The following is a 23,998-nucleotide window of genomic DNA, read 5'->3' on the forward strand; positions in this document are numbered from 1 at the left end:
AATAAATGAAAAGGAAAAATATCTTTCATGGTAATAAAACTGAAGTAATTATTAGAATCACTGTTCATCAACCTGCATTCTAAACTGGGGTGCAGAATATTTTTGCCCCATAATACACTGTTGAAATAGCATTCCCTTTATTTTACTTAAGAAATCAGAAGATACAGTCAATTGTACTTGCTGGACTGTTTAAGAGTGTCTCCTGCCACAAATGGAACACACTTACTGCTCATTCTTCAGAAGGTAATACTGGCAAGGGTAAAATAAAGGTAGAATCTTATCCAGGACATGGACCACTGTTCTCAAATGTCTTGACTGGACCAGAACTCCCAACAGTGGGATGCCTTCTGCACAGAACTTCTCAATGCTACGGAAAAAGAGAAAGGCAATGAATATACAAAGTAGCTGGTTCATAAAATTCTGTTCTTCCAATGAGTTATGAGCCTTCAATACCTTGGGTTATCTCAGGTCTCCAGCACATGTTTTATACCCAATCTTCACACAGAAATACTAGACCCCAATCTTCACACAGAAATTCTAGAATTGCAAAGGAACTTAAAAGTTAATCTGTATTTTCATTTTATGGATGAGGAAGGTGAAGTATGCCCAAATTCACATAATTTCCTAGGGTAAGGTCAAAATGAGAACTCAGTTTGCACATTTCTAATCCAAAGCACTCTCCACTACCATATTTTGTTTCTCAAACAGAGCTTCTCCTAAGAGAACCACAGGGGCTCTCCTTGTCTGGATATTCCCGCAAGGTGTCACAGCAAAGAGGAGACTCAAAAGTGAGCTCAATCTGTCAGTACAGGTTGACTATCCCTTATCTGAAATGCTTGAGACCAAAGTGCTTTCTTAGATTTTGGAACACTCAAATCATACTTATAAGCTGAGCATCCCTAATCCAAAAGTCAAAAATCCAAAATGCTCCAATGAACGTTTTCTTTGAGTGCAATGTCAGAATTCAAAGTTTCAGATTTTGGAGCATTTCAAAGTTTAGGTTTTCAGATTAGGGATACTCAACCTGCATAAACTACAAAATTCTGCTGAAACCAATTTGGCATAAAATGTTTATTATTCTCTGCCTCACTTCAAAGAATCTATCCTTAAAAAATAATCTCAAATATGGAAAAAAATATAAAATATGATCCATGTAAAGATGTGCTTTCAGGTTTATTTTTAACTCTAAAACTCAGAGGTACAAAATAACTTAAGGAAATTTTAGAAAAATCCTTTCAATTGGAAATACTATTGCATCATTTTAAAATAATACACATGATGACCAAAGGCAATGTGGAAAAACACTTATGCTATAAAGATACTGGGGAATAAAACATAAAATTTTATACTCGTGATCATAACTACCAGTAAAGAAGTTATTTGTGGAGGGGAATACAGGGACAATGTCACAACAAAATAGTCATTGTACAACAGTGGCAGAAGCGAGTGGCTTTTTCTCCACTTTCCTACTTCTGCAGTTTGGTTATAACCACTTTAATTCTGGGGGAAAAAATCATTTCAAAAAATAAAGTAATTGTGCAAAGGTTATGCCACAAGGAAACTACTTACAATATTAAAGTGAAAAACTAAGGATATAAAATTATACATACTTTTTTAAAAGATCAAAGGAAAAATGATGGATGAAAATAAACAGAAAAAAATCAATGATTTTATGATGGGAAATATTCTGGGTGAATTTCTGACTACTCTTCTCTACAATGTCTGTAATATCATATTCACACATAACTTACGTCCCTGCCTACTCCGCCCATACCTAAGATTGTTTTAAGTTACTTCTGTATTCTAGTACACCTAATCCCAAATGCCCACCATGGAGTTTTACACTAGAGATCAGCCCCGAGAGGAAATGCTCATTTTCATTCTCACTCCCATTCAAGATTCTGTAATCAGCACAAATCAAAAATTATCTTTAGAGACAGTCCACAGCGGTATCAGTAAATAAAGAGCTATAATCCCAGAATGGATACAAGAAATTCGAGAAATCATAAAACACTTAAGTTCAGATAACTGCACTCAAGAGAATCACGTTAGACACTGTTCTAGACATGCTACATGTGTTCTGACTCACTTAAGCCTCATAAAGTAAGTGTGATGTTATTATTACTTCCATTTTAGAGATGGGAAACTCAAAGTACAGGAAGCTGTTAATAACACTAGAGCTACTGGAAACAATATAAAGAGTGTCTTCCTAACGACTCTTATCAGGTCTCCTCTTTTCCAAATCAATTCTACCTTCTTTTACTTGGCTTTCAAATATCTCCATAATTTGGCCCAATCAAACACCTGATCACCTCCATTCTCCAACATGGATCACAGGCATCACTGAGAAGTGTTTCCTCATCATTTCCCCACCTCTCCCCTTACCCACTCAGACACCTGACTCTCCTTTCCACATTCATTCAACCCACCAGCATTTGTTGAATACCTACTAAGTATAAGATCTGGAGATACACAATTGGACAAGACAATGTCCCTACCTTCATAGAGCAAACAGTCCATGAGGAGCGGGGGAGAATACAATGACAATAAAACACAGTGAGTGTACTGTTCAGAATGTACAGGAGCTGCACGTGGCAGGAAATGGCCCTTGAGCTGCATCTTCAACAAACTGTGGGCACTAAGTAACTGTAAGAGGAACACAACATCACTCTGCTCATCAGCCTAGGATGTTGTCTTAGTCCATCTTGCACTGCTATAAAGGAATACGAGAGACTGGGCAATTAATAAAGAAAAAAAGGTTTATTTGAGTCATAATTCTGCTGGCTGGAAGACTGGGCATCTGGTGAGAGCCTCAGGCTGCTTCCACACATGGCAGAAGGCCAACAGGAGCTGGCAGGTTCAGAGATCACATGGTGAGACAGAAGTGAGGAGGAGGCGGGGTGCCAGGCTCTTTTTAACAACCAGTTCTCATGGGAACTAAGTCAAGAACTCATTACTGAGAGGATGGCACCAAGACATTCATGAGGGATCAGCCCGCAAGACCCAAACACCTCCCATTAGGTCCCATCTCCAACAATGGGGATCAAATGTCAACATGAGGTTTAGGGGGACAAACATCCAAACTATGACAGACGTCTTGTCTAATTTAAGACTCCTTTCCAAAACTCAGCTCTTCCACGAAGGTTTCGACTCTACTGATCTCTCCTTCCTTTACATTCTTTCTGCTCAGCTTCTAAGTAGTTCTCAATCCAGGGTATACATTAGAGATACCTAGAGAACTGGCCCCCAGCCCATTTAGGCCAGGATTCTCACCCTTTTCCCTGCACTGGGATTTTTAAAGGGCTCCAAAAGTAAATCTAAAGAACAGTAGAAGTTGAGAACCACTGTTCTCCACATACCATCCAGCCTGCAATTATATTCTATAGTACTGCTGATTGATTTACGTCTATCATCTCAACTAAACTGTCAGCAACCCGAGGGAAGCTATCAAACAATTCTGTATCTCTCCTACTTCACAGAACAAGGCTGAAGACTACAGCTGATTGCAACTGGTATCCCACTAAAATTACACTTAATGTGGAACAAGATGTTGAAATGAGGATGCTAAAAAGAGTTACGGTGAGTCTAAAACACAAGAATCAGAAAGCAGAGGTCAAAGAGTCTGAAGACAAATGAATAGACTAGAAAAAGATTAATGTATAAGAAAAGAATCTTTAAAGAAAAGGATGTTTAACCAACTGAGAAGTCATTCATGCATTCAGTTATTTACTGCAGCAGATACAGTCTTCATCACTAGGGATAAAATGGCAACACAAGACAAATGCCGTTCCTGGGCACTTCTCTCCTAGAAGTTATATATAACTGAATCTCTGAGAGAATTAAACAGATTAACTATGATATAGTGTGATAAATGCTCCAGTGGAAGACATACAGACAGCTATGGGCTCATATCAGAGAGGCATATGACCTGCTCAGGCATTTCATTCTTCTAGACAGTTAAGGGGACCTCTAGTTAAGAAAACCAAACACCGCATGTTCTCAACTCATAGGTGGGAATTGAACAGTGAGAACACTTGGACACAGGATGCGGAACGTCACACACTGGGGCCTGTCGTGGGGCGGGGGGAGGGAGGAGGGATAGCATTAGGAGAAATACCTAATGTAAACCACGAGTTAATAGGTGCAGCAAACCAACATGGCACATGTATACCTATGTAACAAACCTGCATGTTGTGCACATGTACCCTAGAACTTAAAGTAAAATTTAAAAAAAAAAAAAAAAAGAAGCCTGAGTTGGGCTGCCATCAATTTTTCAAAAATTTTACTACAGGTGATCAATTATTTTTATTTGATCACAATTCTGAGGAAGAGAGTATGAATCTACTGCTGACATGAACATTGCACTCCAGGAGACAAGCAGAACTCTCTTCATAACGTAACAAGGTGACTCAAGTATGTGAATTTGGGCAGCATCTCCCCTTGATAAGCTGTTAATCAAGGATTATTATTTGGCCCTAATTACTCCTCAATAGGTTTGGCAGAGGCCTCAGAACTTGGGATATGAAAGATAAAATTCTAGAACTATCTATAAGGTTCAGTAACCCTAGTGGTTCAGCCCAACACTGTACCTGTGGCCCACAGCTGTCATAGATAAGGCTAGATAACAGCCAATGGGCATGCCCGCTTTCACAGCCTTCAAGAGAGGATGAAACGTGGGTGACTCTGTCATGTCAGGCACAGTGATGGAGAAGGGAACAGCTGGACAATTCTGCTGTATTCCATAATCGTTTTTGTGCAGTTTTAGCCTCAAGATTAAATTCCAGGCCCATTGGTTAAATGAGGTCTCGGGCGTCTCTCCATATCGAACAATACTGGCCAAATATGAAACCTAAAACAATTATTTATTTTAAGCCACATTAGTCACACACAAATTAAATCAGTAATCTCCTACACTCAACTCCTTTTGTGACCAACAATGCCCTCAAAAGAGAGGAATATTCTACTTGCTGGTCTCCAATTAACGTTTATTGCACTATATCAAAGCAATTTCTCACTCGCAACTTCTGCTTACTTACTAGTCACTCTGTGAACCTGATCTTAGCTCATGTAAAAGAAAAGTGACATAAAAGTTGATACTCAATGAATAGTGTGCTGATAAATAAGTTTAACCATCAGACGGAGGTCTCATTTACAGCACTTGCCAATTTTGGTGGTGTAAAAATTCCCACCATGGTCAATTTTAAGCTACCAATAGTTTAATAACCTGGCTTGCAAAGTTCCTAAAAATTTAAGTCAGTTTTCCAGAGCCAGTACAACCAAGTTCTAACACACCACTGTAGTTCAACTCAAATCCTGTAATATTAGAATAGTTATATAAAGGCTATTTTTTAAAGAAGAATCTTTATCAAACCATAGAAGTCAATTATAGCATCTTAAATTGCCAGAAATGTTCTTAGGATACCTAACGGTCAATAGTATAAGTTTATCATCTTTATTTCTAAATGTCTTGGGAAGATAAAGATTCATGTTTCCAACACAGAAGAGAAAGAAATACCTGCTTCATACTTTCAGAAAGAATCCCAGCATATGGCTTCTGTGCAAGGTACTTCTGGTAAGCTTCAAGAACCATTAAAGCCACTTCAGAATGGACTGCTTGATCCAGATGAAGGGTACCCTTTTAAAGAGAAAAACAGTCACAAACATACAACCTTGGTTTTGTTTTGTGTTGTTTTTGTAACTTTGAATCAAAACATTATACAGAATAGTAAAAAAGGATCTTCGATGCAGAAGCTAAATGTTCCAAAAATCACATCCCACACAATGAAGCTACAAAATGAGAACAGGCAAAAAACTGTCAAGGGCCATAACACTGCACCTAGATAGGTTTGAACCTGACTTAACCTCTACTCTAGCCCAAAAGGTTATCTTTGAATGTCATACCCCATTCCACCCAAGAATCTCTACAAACACTTCAGGTCAAGGGCAATGCCACAAACCAGGAAGATGCTTAGTTAATTAAACAGAAAAATATTTAATAAACTGTCTGGGCATGATGGCTCCTGCCTGTAATCCTAGCACTTTGGGAAGCCAAGACAGACAGATAACTTGAGGTCAGGAGTTCGGGACCAGCCTGGCCAACATGGTGAAACCTTGTCTCTACTAAAAATATAAAAATTAGCCAAGTGTGGTGGTGCATGCCTGTAGTTCCAGCTACTTGGGAGCCTGAAGCAGCAAAACTAATTGAACCCAGGAGGCAGCGGTTGCAGTGAGCCAAGATCGTGCCACTGGGTTACAGAGTAAGATTCTGACTCAAAAAAAAAAAAAAACAAAAAAAACAAAAAGAAAGATATTTAATAAATTAGGTCTACATTCCCTTTTCCTGTTCTATCATTAGTTAAATAAGACACTCGGCAACACAGGTAAAATATTCCTTCTGGTGCCTGAAGTTGCCTATCAAATTTCTTACTCTATCTTCCTTTGCAACCTGAAAAAATACATTCTTTAAACCTTTCAGAAAGATGACTTTCCTAACTCTAACAAAGGCATGAGAAGACTCTCATGCAACTCTTCAAGAGGAGAGCCTGGGTGATTCTGTTCACAAGCCAGAGAATGTGAAGGTGGAAAACAGCTCCCTGTAGCTCTTGCCTACAAGCATGTCAATGAGAGAGGGCCCAGATGAATCTATGGGCCATCCCAGGTGGTCAAGGACACCTCAGCAGAAAAGCTCCCGGGCTTCAGTTTCCTCATCTGCATAAGAGGTATCATGCCGTCCAGATGCAAGATGGCTTCCAGGACTAAATGACTTGCTCAGTACAAAACCTGTCAGATAGGTGTAAAGGGCTGAGTTTTCCGCCACTTTCCCTTTTAAATGTTAATCTTTTGATGGAGGAGCTAACAAATAAGGTCCAAGGTAAAGAGGCAGGGAAGGTTTTGTAACAGTGAATACCACTTGAAATGGATCTCTGAAGATACATGCTACAGAGCAAACCCTTAATAATAACCACACTACTGAGTACTTAATGTGTGGCAAGAATCATCCTAAACATCTTGCGTTTCCTCGTTTGTGTAATCCTTACAACAACTCTGTGCACACTGGCAAGCGCCTGTAATCCCAGGTACTCAGCAGAAGGCTCTCTTAAGCCCAGGAGTTCGAGGCCAGCCTGGGCAGCATAATGAGACCCCATCTCAAAACAAAACAAAAAACAACCCTGTGAGATACTGAGGTATACTCATTAACATGAATGTTTACAAATAAGCAACCAAGGCCCAGAGAGTTTAGGAAACTTGCTCAGAGTCACACAGCCAGAAGGTGGCAGAGCTGGGATCAGAACCCAAGCAGGCTGGCTTAGAGCTCAGACTGTTAACCAACACACAATGTTTCAGAAAACAACTCTGACAATGACATGCAAGACAAATTACAGGAGAAAAAGGAACCAGAGGCAGAAGAGGCAATTAGGAGAAACTAAAGTAGCCAGAGACAAAACAACAGACACAGCCGGGCACGGTGGATCATGCCTGTAATCCCAGCACTTTGGGAAGCCAAGGCAAGGCGGATCACTTGGGGTCAGGAGTTCGAGACCAGCCTGGCCAACATGGCGAAACCCTGTCTCTACTAAAAAATACAAAAATTAGTCAGGCGTGGTGGCATGCACCTGTAATCCCAGCTACTTGGAAGCCTGATGTAGGTGAATCGCTTGAACCTGGGAGGCGGAGGTTGCAGTGAACCAAGATCATGACACTGCACTCCAGCCTGGGTGAGAGGGCAAGACTGTCTCAAAAAAATAAAAATAAAAAATAAAAACACATACATGTGAATAAGGAAAAAGGGAAGAATTTTCAATGTGGAACAATTTATCTTCATTTAATAGTTGCTCATTCTGCAAAAGAGAATTGAAGAGAAAATCCTAAACTCTGACATAGCTAAAAGAATTTGTAGACCTTGCAAATGGTACTCAAAAATGTTAGTGTCCTGAGAAAATCCTTCTTTGAAACGGATGCATGTACAACCTCCAGTCTCCACGGAATGGTTTGAACACATACCTGTTTAGCAAATCCCCAATTCAGTCCTTCAAGAATAACACAGGCCAGTTTATTCTTCACCACTGTCAGGTTGTAATTCAGTAACCAATCCCGAATCACCGCTATCTCAGATGCAGAAGGTTGCCAAAGATACAAAGGCAATTCTTTAAACAAGTATAGAGAAACCTTATTAAAAAGAAAACAATAATCATTAAAATAAAGACTTAGAACAATGCTATATTACTACAGTATTATATGATTAAACTGCTTATAAAAAATTTTCTCCAAAAGGAACTGGGGTTTTGTTTAATTTTTAGACAAATGAAATGGAATTCACGGACAACCAAATCAAGTGGGTATTAAAATTGATGACACATCAAAAGCACATTTTGTAATCCTTTGTAAACATCAATCTTTTTTAAATATTCAAATCAGTATGCTTCAGTTTAGGTAAACCACCATGCTAATGCACATTTTTAAAATCATGATAAATCAGGGGACAGTTATTCACTTTGCAAAAGAATTTAGCACTTTAAGTAATTATTCATTCTATGGCAATTAAAAAGATACTCTATTGGCTTCCAAGCCATCTAGGCCGGGGGTGGGGTGAGTGGGAGGGTGGTAAGATGAAACAAGATCAACCAAGAGACCAAGAGTTGATAGTTACTGTTAAAACTTGATGATAGGTCATTATACCATACTATTCTCATTACTTTTATATGTATTTGAAATAATTCACAATAAAAAGTTTTTAAATCCTATTTACAGAAAGTCTACAGCACTACTTTTAAAACAACACATCCGAGTATGCAAATTAAGATAAATCTGGGCCAGGCATGATGGTTCATGCCTGTAATCCCAGCACTTTGGGAGGCCCAGGCGGACAGATCACCTGAGGTCAGGAGTTCGAGACCAGCCTGGCCAACGTAGTGAAACCCCATCTCTACTAAAAAAACAAAAATTAGCCAGGTGTGATGGCATGTGCCTGTAGCCCCAGCTACTCAGGAGGCTGAGGCAGGAGAATCACTTGAGCCCAGGAGGTGGAGGTTACAGTGAGCTGAGATTGTGCCACTGCACTCCAGCCTGGGCGACAGAGTGAGATTCCATCTCAAAAAAAAAAAGATAAATCTGAGTTCAGTTAATAAAGTTTGCTTTAAGGGAGACTGATCAGAAGAACAATTCACTTTACGATGTCTAGAATAGTGCTGTACAATGGAAAAACAATGCAAGTCATATGTGCAATTTTAATTTTTCTAAGAGCCACATTTTTAAAAGCCAAAAGAAACAAGTAAAATTAATTTTAATAATGTATTTTATTTAATCGGCTGTCCAAAATATTATCATTTCAACCTGTAACTATTAGATAGAATTGAGATGTGTTACATTCTTTTGTTAATACAAAGTCTTCAAACCTCAGTGAATATTTTACAGTTAGAGCACATTTCAACTTGGACTAGCCACTTTTCAAGGGCTCCATCTATAGCCACATGTGTCTAGCAGCACCATATCAAACAACCCAGGTCTAGATACTGGCATTTATCAGGTTCCTGCACTGTTCCAAACTGAAGCCAAAACAAAATTTTTAAATAGAATTTCAACTTTTATATTCATAAGGCACATGTGCAGGTGTTACATGAGTATACTGTGTGATGCTGAGGTCTGAGGTAAAAATGATCCCAATACCCAAAACAAAATTAAAAAAAAAATAGTAGAAAGAGTGAATTTTAAAGAAACCACTCCTTTCCTTTTTAAATTCTTCCGTGTGTGTTTACTTAATTACATTTTCATGAGGATTCATTAATATAGGTCTTGGATCTTTCAAATAAAATGGTAAAATGAAAATTTCAAAAACAGAAAAGCCCTACTGTACGCTGCAAGTATCTGACAGAAAGAGCAAAACAGTAGTGCTAGAACAATCAAGTAGAGCAATGAGATCTGTCCAGAAAAGCATCTAGCCTAGTTATGTAAAATAATGGCATGGCATATATCTGTACATCATAGTGGTAGAACAATCAGTATAGCAATGAGATCTGTCCAGAAAAGCATCTAGCCCAGCTATATAAAATAATGGCTTGGCACATATCTGTTCATCATAGTGCTAGAACAATCAGTATAGCAGTGAGATCTGTCCAGAAAAGCATCTAGCCCAGCTATGTAAAATAATGGTATGGCATATCTGTCCATCAAGAATGAAAGTGAAGCTATCAGAAAAGACCCCAAGAGACATTAAAAGAATAACAAGAGACTACTATAAACAACTCTATGCCAATACATACAACAAGTCAGATGAAATGGGAAAAATCCCTTTAAAAACATATCTTACCAAAACTGACTCAGGAAAAAATAAAAACTTGAATAGTCCCTTATCTGTTAAAGAAATCCAATTGTTGACAGGCACAGTGGCTCATGCCTGTAATCCCAGCACTTTGGGAAGCCGAGGCAGGCAGATCACTTGAGGTCGGAGTTTGAGACCAGTCTGGCCAACATGGTAAAACCCCATCTCTACAAAAAATACAAAATCAGCCGGGAGTGGTGGTGTGTGCCTGTAATCCCAGCTACTGGGGAGGCTGAGGCAGGAGAATCACTTGAATGCAGGAGGCAGAAGTTGCAGTGAGCCAAGATTGCCACCACACTCCAGCCTGGGTGACTGAGCAAGACTCTGTCTAAAAAAAAAAAAGAAATCCACTGTGTTGGCCAGGCACGGTGGCTCACGCCTGTAATCCCAGCACTTTGGGAGGCTGAGGCAGGTGGATCACCTGAGATCAGGAGTTCAAGACAAGCCTAGTCGACATGGTGAAACCCTGTCTCTATTAAAAATACAATAATTAGCTGGGCATGGTGGCATGTGCCTGTAATCCCAGCTACTCAGGAGGTTGAGGCAGGAGAATTGCTTGAACCTGGGAGGGAGAGGTTGCAGTGAGCCAAGATTGTGCCACTGCACTGCAGCCTGGACGACAGAGTGAGTGTCTGTCAAAAAAAAAGAAAAAGAAAAGAAAAGATCCAATGTATGATCAAAAGACTTCCCACAAAGAAAATCCACACCCAGATGATTTCACTGGTAAATTCCATCAAAAAGTCAAAGAGGAATTAACAGTAATTATGCAAAAACCCTTTCAAAAAACAGAGGAGGAGCAAATGCTTTCCAACTCATGTTATGAAGCTAACATAGCTAAAACCAAACCTAATAAAGACATAACAAGAAATGAAATGACAGAGCAACATCCCTCATGAACATATGTAAAAACTGTCAACAAAATATTGTCAAATTGAATCTACCAATACCTCAAAAGAATAATACTTGATGATGATCAAGTGTTTTTTATTCCAGAAACACACAATGGCAGTTTAACATTAGAAAACCAGTCAGTGTAACTCATCAACTTAAGAGAATGAAGGAAAAAAATCACAAGATTATCTCATATGAATGTGGAAAAACCACTTGAATACTCATTCATGAAGAAAACTCAGCAAACTGGAAATAGAAAGATACTTCCTCAGCCTAATATAATGCACTTTTGATAGGAAATCAGGCAAGAATGTCCATTCTCACTAATTCTATTCAACACTGTAATAAAGGGCCTAGAGTCAATGCACTAAGGCAAGAAAAAAAATAATAAAGGCATAACAATTAGAAAGAAGAATCCAATTAAGAATTCCAGTGAGAGTTCTCAATAAAATAGGATTTACATAATGTTTTAAAATATATTTAATGCTTTCACCAAAAGTAAAAGTATCACTAACTTTACTTGAAGAGGTTAAAGGAAAGATGCATGGATTTCACTATCAAAAATAGAATGTGTCCTCTGAAGTGGGCCAATTTTTGAAATTATACAGTAGGCCAAAAGAAAAATAAAACATCAATTTGCAGGTTGTCACCAAATAAATCTCTGAGTTTTATACTCTGAGATCTCCCAAAAGGTTTTGTCCTTATCAACACTTATCCTAACCCACAGCAATCTCTACACAGGATGTGCCTCCTGCTAGGCCTCTAGAACAGAAAGTTATCCTCAGACATACTCCAAGTGTGTCACTGAAAGTCCAGAGCCCCCAGCCACAGCTCATTCTCAGATTCTGGAGCTAGGGTCTGATTCCAGATTAGCCCAAGGTCACTGTGAAAATATTCAAGGCCATCATATCCATCTGAAAGCATGGGGGCTTAAACAACTTCCTCCAAAAACCTCACAAGTTCATAGAGCACAATGGAACCACATGTATAAACCAGGAGTGTACGCAACTTACACTGAAACATTGTGGTTTCAATTTTCACACTTAAAGTTAAGCAAATTTGTGGGCAAATTTACTACTAGAAGTATTATGGCCAAATTTAAAAAATAAATGTAGGCCGGGCGTGGTGGCTCACACCTGTAATCCCAGCACTTTGGGAGGCCGAGGTAGGTGGATCACGAGGTCAGGAGTTTGAGACCAGCCTGGCCAACATGGTGAAACCTCGTCTCTACTATAAATTAGCCAGGCGTGGTGGTGCGCTCCTGTAATCCCAGCTACTCGGGAGGCAGGATAATCGCTTGAACCCAAGAGGCAGGGGTTGCAGTGAGCCAAGATTGCACCACTGCACTCCAGCCTGGAGATAGAACAAGACTGTCTCGTGAGAAAAAAAAAAAGGAGCTAAAAACAAGAAAAACACTTGAGAAAAATGTCATGAGCTCAAACTGAAAGAATCATATGATCCACTGTACATTTCTCCGGAATTCATCCACTAAGCACTCAAGAAGAAGCAACAGAAAACGTCCTACTGTATTGAACTGTATATGAAAAGCTTTTTATCTCAATATAATCATCTTGCAGTAGCATACAATGTTTTTCTTAAAAGGAAAATGCACCACGTACTGTCATTATGGAAAACAGTATGATGGCTCCTCAAAAGATTAAAAATAGAATTACGACATGATCCAGCAATTCTACTTCTGAGAATATGCCCGAAAGAACTGAAAGCAAGGCCTGAAAGAGATGTTTTTATATCCACATTCATAGAAACATTATTCACAATAGTCAAAAGGCAGAAGCAACCCAAGTCCCTATCAACGAATGAATGGATAAACAAAAAGTTATACACACACAGACACACACACACACACACACACACACACACACGCACGCACGCACCAAGGAATTATTATACAGGCTTAAAAATGAAGTAAATGCTGACACATACTACAACATGGATGAACCTTGAGGATATCATGCTAGGTGAAATAAACCAGTCACAAAGACCACACATTACATAGTTCCATTAATATGAAATGTCTGAAATAGGAAAAAGTCTAGAGACAGACATTAGATTAGGGCTTAGGGCCCTACTCTATGAAAGTTGCTTAGGACCCCAACCTAAGAAAGTTGCTTAGAGCTGAAGGAGATAGAAGAGTGAGAGTAATAGTTGGACCAGGCACAGTGGCTCATGCCTGTAATCCCAGCACTTTGGGAGACTGAGGCGGGTAGATCACCTGAAATCAGGAGTTCAAGACCAGCCTGACCAACATGGTGAAATGTTGGGAGCAAGCAACCCAAAATCCAGCCATAAACTGGCCCCAAAACTGGCCATAAACAAAATCTCTGCAGCACTGTAACATGTTCATAATGGCCCTAACGCCCACACTGGAAGGCTGTGGGTTTACAGGAATGAGGGCAAGGAACACCTGGCCCACCCAGGGCAGAAAACCGCTTAAAGGCATTCTTAAGCCACAAACAATAGCATGAGCGATCTGTGCCTTAAGGACGTGCTAACTGCTGCAGTTAACTAGCCCAACCTATTCCTTTAATTCGGCCCATCCTTTTGGTTCCCATAAGGGATACTTTTAGTTAATTTAATATCTCTAGAAACAATGCTAATGATTGGTTTGCTGTTAATAAATACGTGGGTAAATCTCTGTTCGGGGCTCTCAGCTCTGAAGGCTGTGAGACCCCTAATTCCCACTTCACACCTCTATATTTCTGTGTGTGTCTATAATTCCTCTAGTGCCACTGGGTTAGGGTCTCCCCGACTGAGCTGGTCTCATCAAGTGGCGCCCAACGTGGGGCCTCAAATCCAGGTCGAAGGGTCGCCAGAGCGATGATTAGAATGGAAAACTAGCTGGAGGACACCCGAGTACTCTTAAAACAATCCCCATGGTGAGTAAGAAGGGGAGCTCAGAAGCATCAGAGTAACAGTGGGACAGGTGTGGGGTCTGGTTCGTTCTCCCTTGGAACTTTTTCACACTGATAATGAGGAGGAAGGAGAGTATAGCAAAGTAACAGAAGAGGTTACAGAGCATGTTTATTTACCAGCTAAAGCTACAGCAGCAAAAGAAGGAGAGGTTCATCCCTACCCTTCTGCACCCCCTCATTATTATTTTGAAGAAAAAGACCCTCCAAATCTTTCTTTTCCGGAGGACACTGGGCGAAAAGTAGTTGCCCCAGTGACTGCTCGAGCAGCACCTCGAGCGACCACTCTTAGTTCTATTCAGGTAGGACTTCAGAAAGCTAGACGAGAGGGTGATTTAGAGGCATGGCAGTTCCCTGTTAGAACACACCCCACAGATCAACAGGAAAATATTACAGATACATTTGAGCCTTTTCCTTTTAAATCACTCAAAGAATTTAAACAAGTTATAAATTAGTATAGACCAGGTTCTCCTTTTGTAATGGGACCGTTAAAGAATGTTGCTGTTTCTAGTCAAATGATACCTACTGACTAGGACGCTGTTACTCAAGCTTGTCTAACTCCTGCTCAGTTCTTACAATTTAAAACTTGGTGGGCAGATGAAGCTTCCATTCAGGCTGCTCACAATGCCCAGGCCCAACCTCAAATTAATATAACTGCAGACCAACTTTTGGGGGTTGGTGGCTGGGCTGGTTTTCGATACACAAGTGGTCATGCAGGATGATGCCACAGAACAGCTTAGAGGAGCGTACATTAGAGCTTGGGGAAAAAATCACTTCAGGTGGGGAATAATACCCTTCCTTTAGTGCTATAAAACAGAGACCAAGAGAACCATATGTTGATTTTATAGCTCGGTTACAGGAGTCTCTTAAAATTGCAGATTTGGCTGCTCAGGATATAGTGTTGCAGTTATTAGCTTTTGACAATGCTAATCCCGAATGCCAGGCTCTTCTGCGATCTATCAGAGGGAAAGCATATTTAGTTGATTATATCAAGGCCTGTGATGGTATCGGAGGTAATCCGCACAAAGCTACTCTGCTAGCACAGGCAATGGCAGGACTGAGAGAGGAAAAAGGAAATACTCCATTTCCTGGAGCTTGTTTTAACTGTGGGAAACATGCTCATACTAAAAAAGAATGTAGAAAAAATCAGCGAGTCAGGCCGCCAGATAGGGGAAAAAAGAAAACTGTTGAGCCTGAAGTATTTCCAAAATGTAAAAAAGGAAAACATTGGGCTAATCAGTGTCACTTTACGTTTGATAAAGATGGGAACCCGATTTCAGGAAACGCCATGGGGGCCCGTCCCGAGCCCCGTTCTAAACCAGGGCATTTCCAGCTCAGGCTATTCCCTCACCCCTGTACAATGTCTGTCCCCCACCACAGCTGGTAGTGCTGCAGTAGATTTATGCTGCACAAAAGCTGTGAGCCTTCTGCCTGGGGAATCCCTGCAAAAGGTCCCAACAGGAGTCTGTGGACCCTTGCCAGCAGGCACAATAGGATTACTTTTAGGAAGGTCTGGTTTAAGTTTAAAAGGCACACAAATAACATACAGGAGTCATTGATTCAGATTACAATGGGGAAATTCAAACTGTTGTATCTACGTCTGTTCCCTGGAAAGCAGAGTCAGGAGAGCGCATAGCACAGCTCCTGACTGTGCCGTATGTGGGAATGGGGAAAAGTGAAATTAAACGAACAGGAGGATTTGGAAGCACATATAAACAAGGCATAGCAGCTTATTGGGTAAATCAAATTATTGATAAACGTCCTACCTGTGAAATAACTATTCAGGGAAAGAAATTTAAAGGTTTGGTAGATACAGGAGCGGACATTTCAATCATTTCTCTACAGCACTGGCCATGCACATGGCCAATTCAACCCACTCAATTTAACATAGTTGGAGTTGGTAAAGCCCCTGAAGTATATTAAAGTAGTTATATTTTGCATTGTGAAGGGCCTGATGACAACCTGGGACTATTTAACCAATTATAACTTCTGTACCTATAAATTTATGGGGAAGAGATTTATTACAACAATGGGGAGCACAAGTTCTAATTTCAGAACAATTATATAGTCCTCAAAGTCAACATACAATGCATGAAATGGGGTATGCCCCTGGTATGAGAGTAGAAAAAAATTTGCAAGGTTTAAAAAGTTCCCACCAAAGATTAAGATACCATTTTTGATGGTGGCCATTGTTAAGCCTCCAGAACCTATACCTTTAAAATGGTTAACAGATAAGCCCATTTGGATAGAACAATGGCCACTAAGTAAAGAGAAACTGGGGCTTTAGAGACATTAGTTACTGAACCATTAGAAAATGGGTACATAGCTCCAACATTTTCTCCTCGGAACTCTCCAGTGTTCATAATTAAGAAAAAAATCAGGTAAATGGAGAATATTAACTGACTTAAGAGCTATCAATTCAGTTATACAACCCATGGGAGCATTACAGCCAGGACTGTCTTCTCCTGCTGTCATTCCAAAAAACTGGCTTTTAATAGTCATAGATTTAAAACACTCTTTCTTTACTATCCCCTTAGCTGAGCAAGACTGTGAATGGTTTGCATTTACAATCCCTGAAGTAAACAAACTGCAGCCTGCTAAGTGTTCTCATTGTTTTACAGATGAGGTCTACTAATGGTAAAGCTTCTTATTCTGGAACAAAAGGGAAAGTTTTCCAGACACCTTATACTTCAGCTCAAAAAGCGGAGCTTGTCGCTGTAATTGAGGTATTGACTGCTTTTGATATGCCTATTAATGTGATTTCTGATTCTTCATATGTGGTTCATTCCACACAGTTAATTGAAAATGTTCAGTTACTATTTCATACAGATGAACAACTGATGACTTTATTTACCCAATTGCAAACAGCAGTTAAGAGTAGAATGCACCCAAAAAGGGTATGTCACTTACATTAGGGCTCATACACCTCTTCCAGGACCTTTGACTGAAAGAAATCAAATGGCTGATCACCTAATTGCTAATGCAATATCTAATGCTAGACACTTTCACAATTTAACCCATGTTAATGCCTCTGGTCTCAAATGTAGATACAACATTACCTGGAAAGAAGCTAAAGCTATTATCCAGCAATGCCCAACTTGCCAAATGGTACATTCTTCATCTTTTACAGGAGGAGCTAATCCTCGAGGATTGGAACCTAACTCTCTTTGGCAAATGGATGTCACACATATTCCCTCGTTTGGGAGACTAGCTTATATACGTGTATGTGTGGACACCTTTTCTCACTTTGTCTGGGCTACATGCCAATCAGGAGAGTCTTCTGCCTGTATTAAATGTCATCTTTTGCAGTGTTTTGCAGTGATGGGCATTCCAGCTTCTATTAAAACAGATAATGCCCCAGGCTATACTAGCCAAGCTCTAGTTACATTTTTCTCTATGTGGAATATTAAACACATTACTGGTATTCCATACAATTCTCAAAGGCAAACCATAGGAAACAATGAATCTCTCCCTAAAACAGCAGTTGCAAAAGCAAAAAGGGGGAGACAGAGAACATGGAACCCCACAGACGCAACTGAATCTAGCATTATTAACTTTAAATTTTTTGAGCCTGCCCAAAGGTCAGATGTTATCAGCAGCTGAACAGTGTCTACAGAAACCAGCTGCAAAGACAGAAGCAGAACAATTGATTTGGTGGAAAGATCCAGTAACAAAAAGTTGGGAAATAGGTAAAATAATAACTTGGGGTAGAGGTTACGCTTGTGCTTCTCCAGGCCAAAATCAACAGCTGATTTGGATACCACCAAGACACCTGAAACCTTATCATGAGCCAGAAGCAGAGGAAGAGACTCCGGGAGGATCCCAAGGACCACCCGGTTGCAGCCATGTCAAGACTGAGGCTGACGAGGACCCCAACTGTCATGAGCAACACCCTTCGAACACAGCCACCCACTTGGGGACAGATCAGGAAGCTGTCACAGACGGTGGAAGAAAACCTGAGGAAAGCGGGACAACCAGTCACAATGAATAATTTAATGGTAGCTATGATAGCGGTTATCACCACTGCCGTGAGTATTCCCTCAATAAGGGCTGACACAGAGAACAATTATACTTATTGGGCATATTGATCAATCTTGGCTGGCAATAATGCCTAGATGTAAATCACTCTATGACACAGTTACACATGCTTTCTGATCTCAGTATTTACCATAATAAATCTGCTCCTATTATTGAGGCATAACGCCCTCAAAAACCTATTTGTAAACAGGATTGGACCCAGTTAGAAATAATGAACATACTTGTTTAGGAAGATTGCTTTGCAGAACAGGCAGAGGTGCTACACAACAATTCCTATGGAATCATTATTAATTGGTCCCCTAAGGGGATGTTTAGCTTGAACTGCCCCTCTCAGTCTGTGTGCCACAGTCACACTATGTTCAGATGACCTGAACAAAACGGTCAGATGGTAAAAATGATAAGAAGTACATCAAAAGTTCCTATTATCTGGAACCATGGTGGTATAGTGGCACCTCAACCTCAAATGATATGGCCCACTCTAGGAGCTAAACATAAGGATTTGTGGAAACTATTAAATGCTCCTAATAAGATCAAAATGTGCAAAAGAATAAAAAAGCATCTAAAAAGGCACTCTACAAACTTGTCTTTGGATATTGCAAAATTAAAGAACAAATATTTAAAGCATCCCACACACACCTGACCTTAATGCTAGGAACTGAAGTGCTTGAAGGAGTTGCAGACAAATTAGCAGCTAGTAACCCATTAAAATGGATAAAAACACTTGGAAGCTCTGTGATTTCAATGATGATTGTGCTTTTAATCTATGTTGTTTGTCTTTGTATAGTCTGCAGATAACGAATCCTGACTCCTGCTAGAAGCAGCTCACTGTGACAAAGCTGTCTTTGCTTTCATCTCTTTGCAAATCAAAGAAGGGAGACATGTTGGGAGCAAGCGCCCCAAAATCCGGCCATAAACTGGCCCCAAAACTGGCCATAAACAAAATCTCTGCAGCACTGTAACATGTTCATAATGGCCCTAACGCCCACACTGGAAGGTTGTGGGTTTACGGGAATGAGGGCAAGGAACACCTGGCCCGCCCAGGATGGAAAACCACTTAAAGCCACAAACAATAGCATAAGCGATCTGTGCCTTAAGGACATGCTCCTGCTGCAGTTAACTAGCCCAACCTATTCTTTTAATTCAGCCCATCACTTCATTTCCCATAAGGGATACTTTTAGTAAATTTAGTATCTATAGGAACAATGCTAATGACTGGTTTGCTGTTAATAAATACATGGGTAAGTTTCTGTTTGGGGCTCTCAGCTCTGAAGGCTGTGAGACCCCTGATTTCCCACTTCACACCTCTATATTTCTGTGTGTGTTTTTCTAATTCCTCTAGTGCTGCTGGGTTAGGGTCTCCCCGAGCTGGTCTCCGCAGTGAAATCCCATCTCTATTAAAAATACAAAAAAATTAGCTGGGCATGGTGGCGGGCACCTGCAATCCTAGCTACTTGAGAGGCTGAGACAGGAGAATCACTTGAACTTGGGAGGCAGAGGTTGCAGCAAGCTGAGATTGAGCCACTGCACTCCAGCCTGCTGGGCAACAAGAGTGAAACTCCATCTCAAAAAAAAAAAAAAAAAGAGTGATAGCTGAAGTCTATGGGGTTTCTTTCTGAGGTGATGAAAATGCTCTAAAATTGACTGTGTTGAGAGTTGCACATATCTGTGAATAGACTAAAAACCACTGACTTATACACTTTAAATAGGTAATTGTATGGTATGTGAATTACATCTCAAGAAAACATTTGAAAAACTACATGAAGATTGCAAAAGGGATTGTGACAAATGACAGAAACAAATTAAATCTGTGTCCTCCTCAACTTGTTACTACATACTATTTATTTTGCTTTTGACTGACTTTAAATAGGACCTTCTTTATCAGTTGTTTATTCCAGGTTTATTTCATAAAAACTATGAAAGCCAAACAAATTATGAAATAAAACTGTTAATTAACTATAGGTCATAAGTAAAGTAAAAATATGTTATTGAAGGAGGTGCACAGGTCAACCTTGAAATTTGAGAGAAACAACCACATCTTTTTATAAGCAGCAGCTAATCCCAAGTTGGCACAGTGAATGACACAGAGGCCGCACAGTAAATGTTAGTTCCTTTCATCCTGTTCATACCCGCAGTGACTAGATCATTCCCAAGAACCTTCCTATTTTTGCCAATGTTCCATTACTCCAAGATTTAAAAAAACAGAAACAAGCAAAATCAGTGCTCTTACCATTCCAACCTGGTCAATGGTCTCTTGAACTCTATCCAGAAGAACAGAAATTATCTCAGGATGAACAGCTGTGATGGTCCCTAAAAGCTCTCGACCAACCTTTGAAAAAGTCTCTCTGGTAGACAGGGTGACATAAGATACCTAAATGGGGAACGGGGGAAGAAGATGGCACTTTTAATATCAATTATCAGTCAAAACACCCTTATATAGTTTTTTCAAGCAAAGCAGAAAGAATCTTATATTGAGCCTTAGTTGACACTATGTTCCAAAAAATGTTAAAACTTCATATAGGCAACTGTCTACTCTGAGGCTGAAAGGAAGGGAGAGGAATATAAGAGAATGGCAACTTTTTATAACAATGACTTCAAGTGTGGATTCAAAAAGTATATCCCAAAGTTTGTCGGTAATAATAAAACGGTTCCTGCAGTTTCAAAACTTTTCTAAATTTGAGGAAATCACTACAATGATGAAAATCAGAATGTATTTCATGGAAATGCCTAGCTTCCCCTACAAAATAAGATCCCTAACTACAAGGTCTTCTAAAACATTAATGTTTACCAACTTTTGAATTAAGTCTTTCAAAGTCTATGTTACAATCCATTAATGCCAATGGTATTTTTTAACACAATGAAATACACAGAAAAATAACATAGAGAATAAAATAAAATGGAAAAATGTAATAGTGCATCACAGGTAGATTAAGTATTGCTTCAATTGTACATACAAAGGATCAGAATGTAATATAGAATGTAATTTTTATTGTGACTCCTAGACAAAACACTGGAAACTTTACTCAAGAGCATAAATATTACTTTAGCAACAGATCTTGAGAATGTCACTTAATGTATGTGAAAATATGTCTTCTCTCCCAAGTTTTTCAGATCATGAAGACAGTCTGAATTCCAGATCCATCGAGATCTTAACTTTATACCTGGTTATGAAGTACAGGTATAGGAATCGCTGAATCAAGTATTTGATCCTGGAAAGAACATCCAGGTTTGTCATTCTCAAACTGGATTATTAGGGGAAGATAATAAAACCCAAATAATCATCTTCAAACATAATTTTACTTGAGTACACTTGAATACTTTGGAGGAGATATTTTGTATGCAGAGCAACAGATAAATGAGAGCTTAAAGTGTAAAATGTGCAGGGCTTTTTAAATATACAAAAAACTCCAATGAACGTTTTGGTAACCACCTTGGGCTAGTCCCTAGATGCTCAAGTCAAAATTTCACTCCCCTCCACCCTCACGGATGGCTCACTGAAAAGATGTAGAATGCAAGGATCTCATCCTAGCCTGTAATTTCATATTATAGATGAGGAAAATGAAGCCTGGGGTGATACATTATCTTTTTTGATGTGAGATGGCCAATTAATAGCAGAGTTAAAACGCAGGTATCCTAACTCCAGGTTCAATATTCTTCCCACCATCTCATTTAAACTGGCTGGGAAGCTAGGTTTCTGCTACTAGCTGGAGTGGAAGAGTTTAGCTGAAGGGGTGGGGTGAGGGAAACATACAGCATAAAAACTGTAAGTGTCAGGCTGTATCACACTGTCTCTTCCTTACTGAAACTGGTGCAACAAATTTCAAAAGATAATAAGTACTGGGGAATGGATATAATTTACATTTTCAATAACCCCTGTAGCAAAATAATGTTCCACTGATTCTCCATCCCTTCTCAAAAGTGTAGACAGTAGCTAAATAAGTCACAGTTTGTAAAAGAAATCCCCCCCAAAAAATCAACAGATGGACAATCCAAGAGAAAACATTTTTTAGCTAATTTCTAAAACTTCATATTCTAACCTCATATATCTCCAGAACAATAATTTTTATGAAGTCTTCGTCCACATTGGTTCTTCTGGCCTGAGCCATCTGAGCAAAGGTAGTCAGAAGGCAAATCTCTTCTGAGCTATTCATAGAAGAAAGACACTTCTCAAAGTTGGTGAAATGTTCTGGGTCTGCAAGTTCATATCAAGAAAAGTAAAATGGGGAAAGAATAAATTTATATTTTTTAATCATTCTTCCAGAGAAAAAGATTTAGGAATATTTAAAGATACAAAAGTTCTTTCTTTGTTCCAAAATAGATTTCTACAGGCATCAGGAATAAGGCTGGACCAGATGGCCTCTGAAATTCCAACGAACTCTAAATATAATGTAACCTCACAGGAGACATTTAACATCTCTAAGCTTCAGTTCGCACATCTGTCTCAAAAGGCTATTTAATAAGAAGATTAAACAGCATGTCACTGGTGATGTGCTTTGTTAACTGCAAAGCACTGTTGCTGTCACTAGGCAGTCACCTTCAAAGGCAGTACCGCCAACTTCAAAGGCACACTTGAAGCTACTTGGTAACCATCAGAGAAACAAAGACCTGACTAATGAAAACTGCTAATACTAGCAAACTATTTGGCACAAATAGGGCATTCCAAAAAAAGAGATTTGCTTATAAAGAAAAACTGGGGGCAAGAAATTAGTTATAACCGTAACTGAAATACTAATGAATGTCATAAACAATATAATAAATGTGATGTGTTTTGCCTATATCGCAAAGCATGTTGTGTAAGCAATACTAAATTCTGCCATTAGAAGGCAATATTCACAAATATACATGACAGTAAACTAGATGCAAAGTTGTACAGTGGAAAGGAAAAAAAGCCCATTTAAAAAATATATGTCCCTGGCTGGGTTCTGTGCCTCACACTCATAATCCCAGCACTTTCAGAGGCCAAAAGCAGGCAAATCACTTGAGGTCAGGAGTTTGAGGCCAGCCTGGCCAACATGGTAAAGCCCCATCTCTACTAAAAATACAAAAATTAGCTGGGCGTGGTAGCACATGCCAGTAGTCCCAGCTACTCAGGAGACTGATGCAGGAGACTCACTTGAACCTGGGAGACGGAGGTTGCAGTGAGCCAAGATCATGCCACCGCACTCCCGCCTGGGCAACAGAGCAAGACTCTGTTTCAAAAAAAATTTAAAAATTAAATAAATAAATAAATAAATAAATAAATAATATATAAATATATATATATTTATATACATATCCTTGATGGAACTTTTCACAGTAAGAAGGCAACAAGCCAATAATTCTGTTCACATTTACACATTTGAGAAACCAAGGTAGCTCACCAAATTTCCTGCATTTTCAAAATAACTCCGGGACACTTACCAAACCAATTTTCATTTTCCATCTCCAAATTGGATTTAGAGTGGAAATTATTACACAGAACATTCTGAGAATAATGAAAATTGGCATGATCATTCTAACTTACATTGTGAAAGGATATTTAAAAAGAAAAAAAAAGAATTATCATTCAAACTTACAATGTTTAAGGTACAAATCAAGGAAAAGGCCTTATATTTTAAATAATTCTATAGAAAAAACAATGGGAAAGTGAAATAACTTTCTAATTAGCTTTTAAAATATTAACTATAAGGACAAACAAACACATTTCTACATTTATTTATCATCAAATTTGCTTATGGCTACACTTTACTAGTAGTCAGAATGTTGATCAGACTAGAAATAAACAAAAAGAAGCCAAATTAAAACAGACCGGTTTTTAACAATCACTGCTGAGAAATGTGCTAGTTAG

The 23,998-nt window shown here is 39.2% G+C and overlaps 1 protein-coding gene across 3 annotated transcripts in view; it reads right to left on the reverse strand.

Moving 5' to 3' along the window:
- The window catches only part of EPG5 (ectopic P-granules autophagy protein 5 homolog), a 136,006-nt gene that overhangs the window by 77,445 nt on the left and 34,563 nt on the right, over positions 1–23,998 (reverse strand). For all 3 annotated transcript variants that reach the window (XR_004055685.1, XM_030925972.1, XM_030925971.1), the window contains exons 12-17: positions 22,209–22,363; positions 20,402–20,542; positions 8,002–8,166; positions 5,516–5,635; positions 4,590–4,849; positions 227–367 (exon numbers count right to left, since the gene is read on the reverse strand). Coding sequence is in view for 2 of the 3 variants with exons in the window: in XM_030925972.1 (XP_030781832.1) it covers positions 227–367; positions 4,590–4,849; positions 5,516–5,635; positions 8,002–8,166; positions 20,402–20,542; positions 22,209–22,363 (982 nt within the window). In the remaining variant the exon portion in view is untranslated. The remainder of the gene's footprint in view (positions 1–226; positions 368–4,589; positions 4,850–5,515; positions 5,636–8,001; positions 8,167–20,401; positions 20,543–22,208; positions 22,364–23,998) is intronic.

The sequence above is a fragment of the Rhinopithecus roxellana genome, chromosome 21 (assembly GCF_007565055.1).
Source record: "Rhinopithecus roxellana isolate Shanxi Qingling chromosome 21, ASM756505v1, whole genome shotgun sequence".
Classification (NCBI taxonomy): Eukaryota; Metazoa; Chordata; class Mammalia; order Primates; family Cercopithecidae; genus Rhinopithecus; species Rhinopithecus roxellana.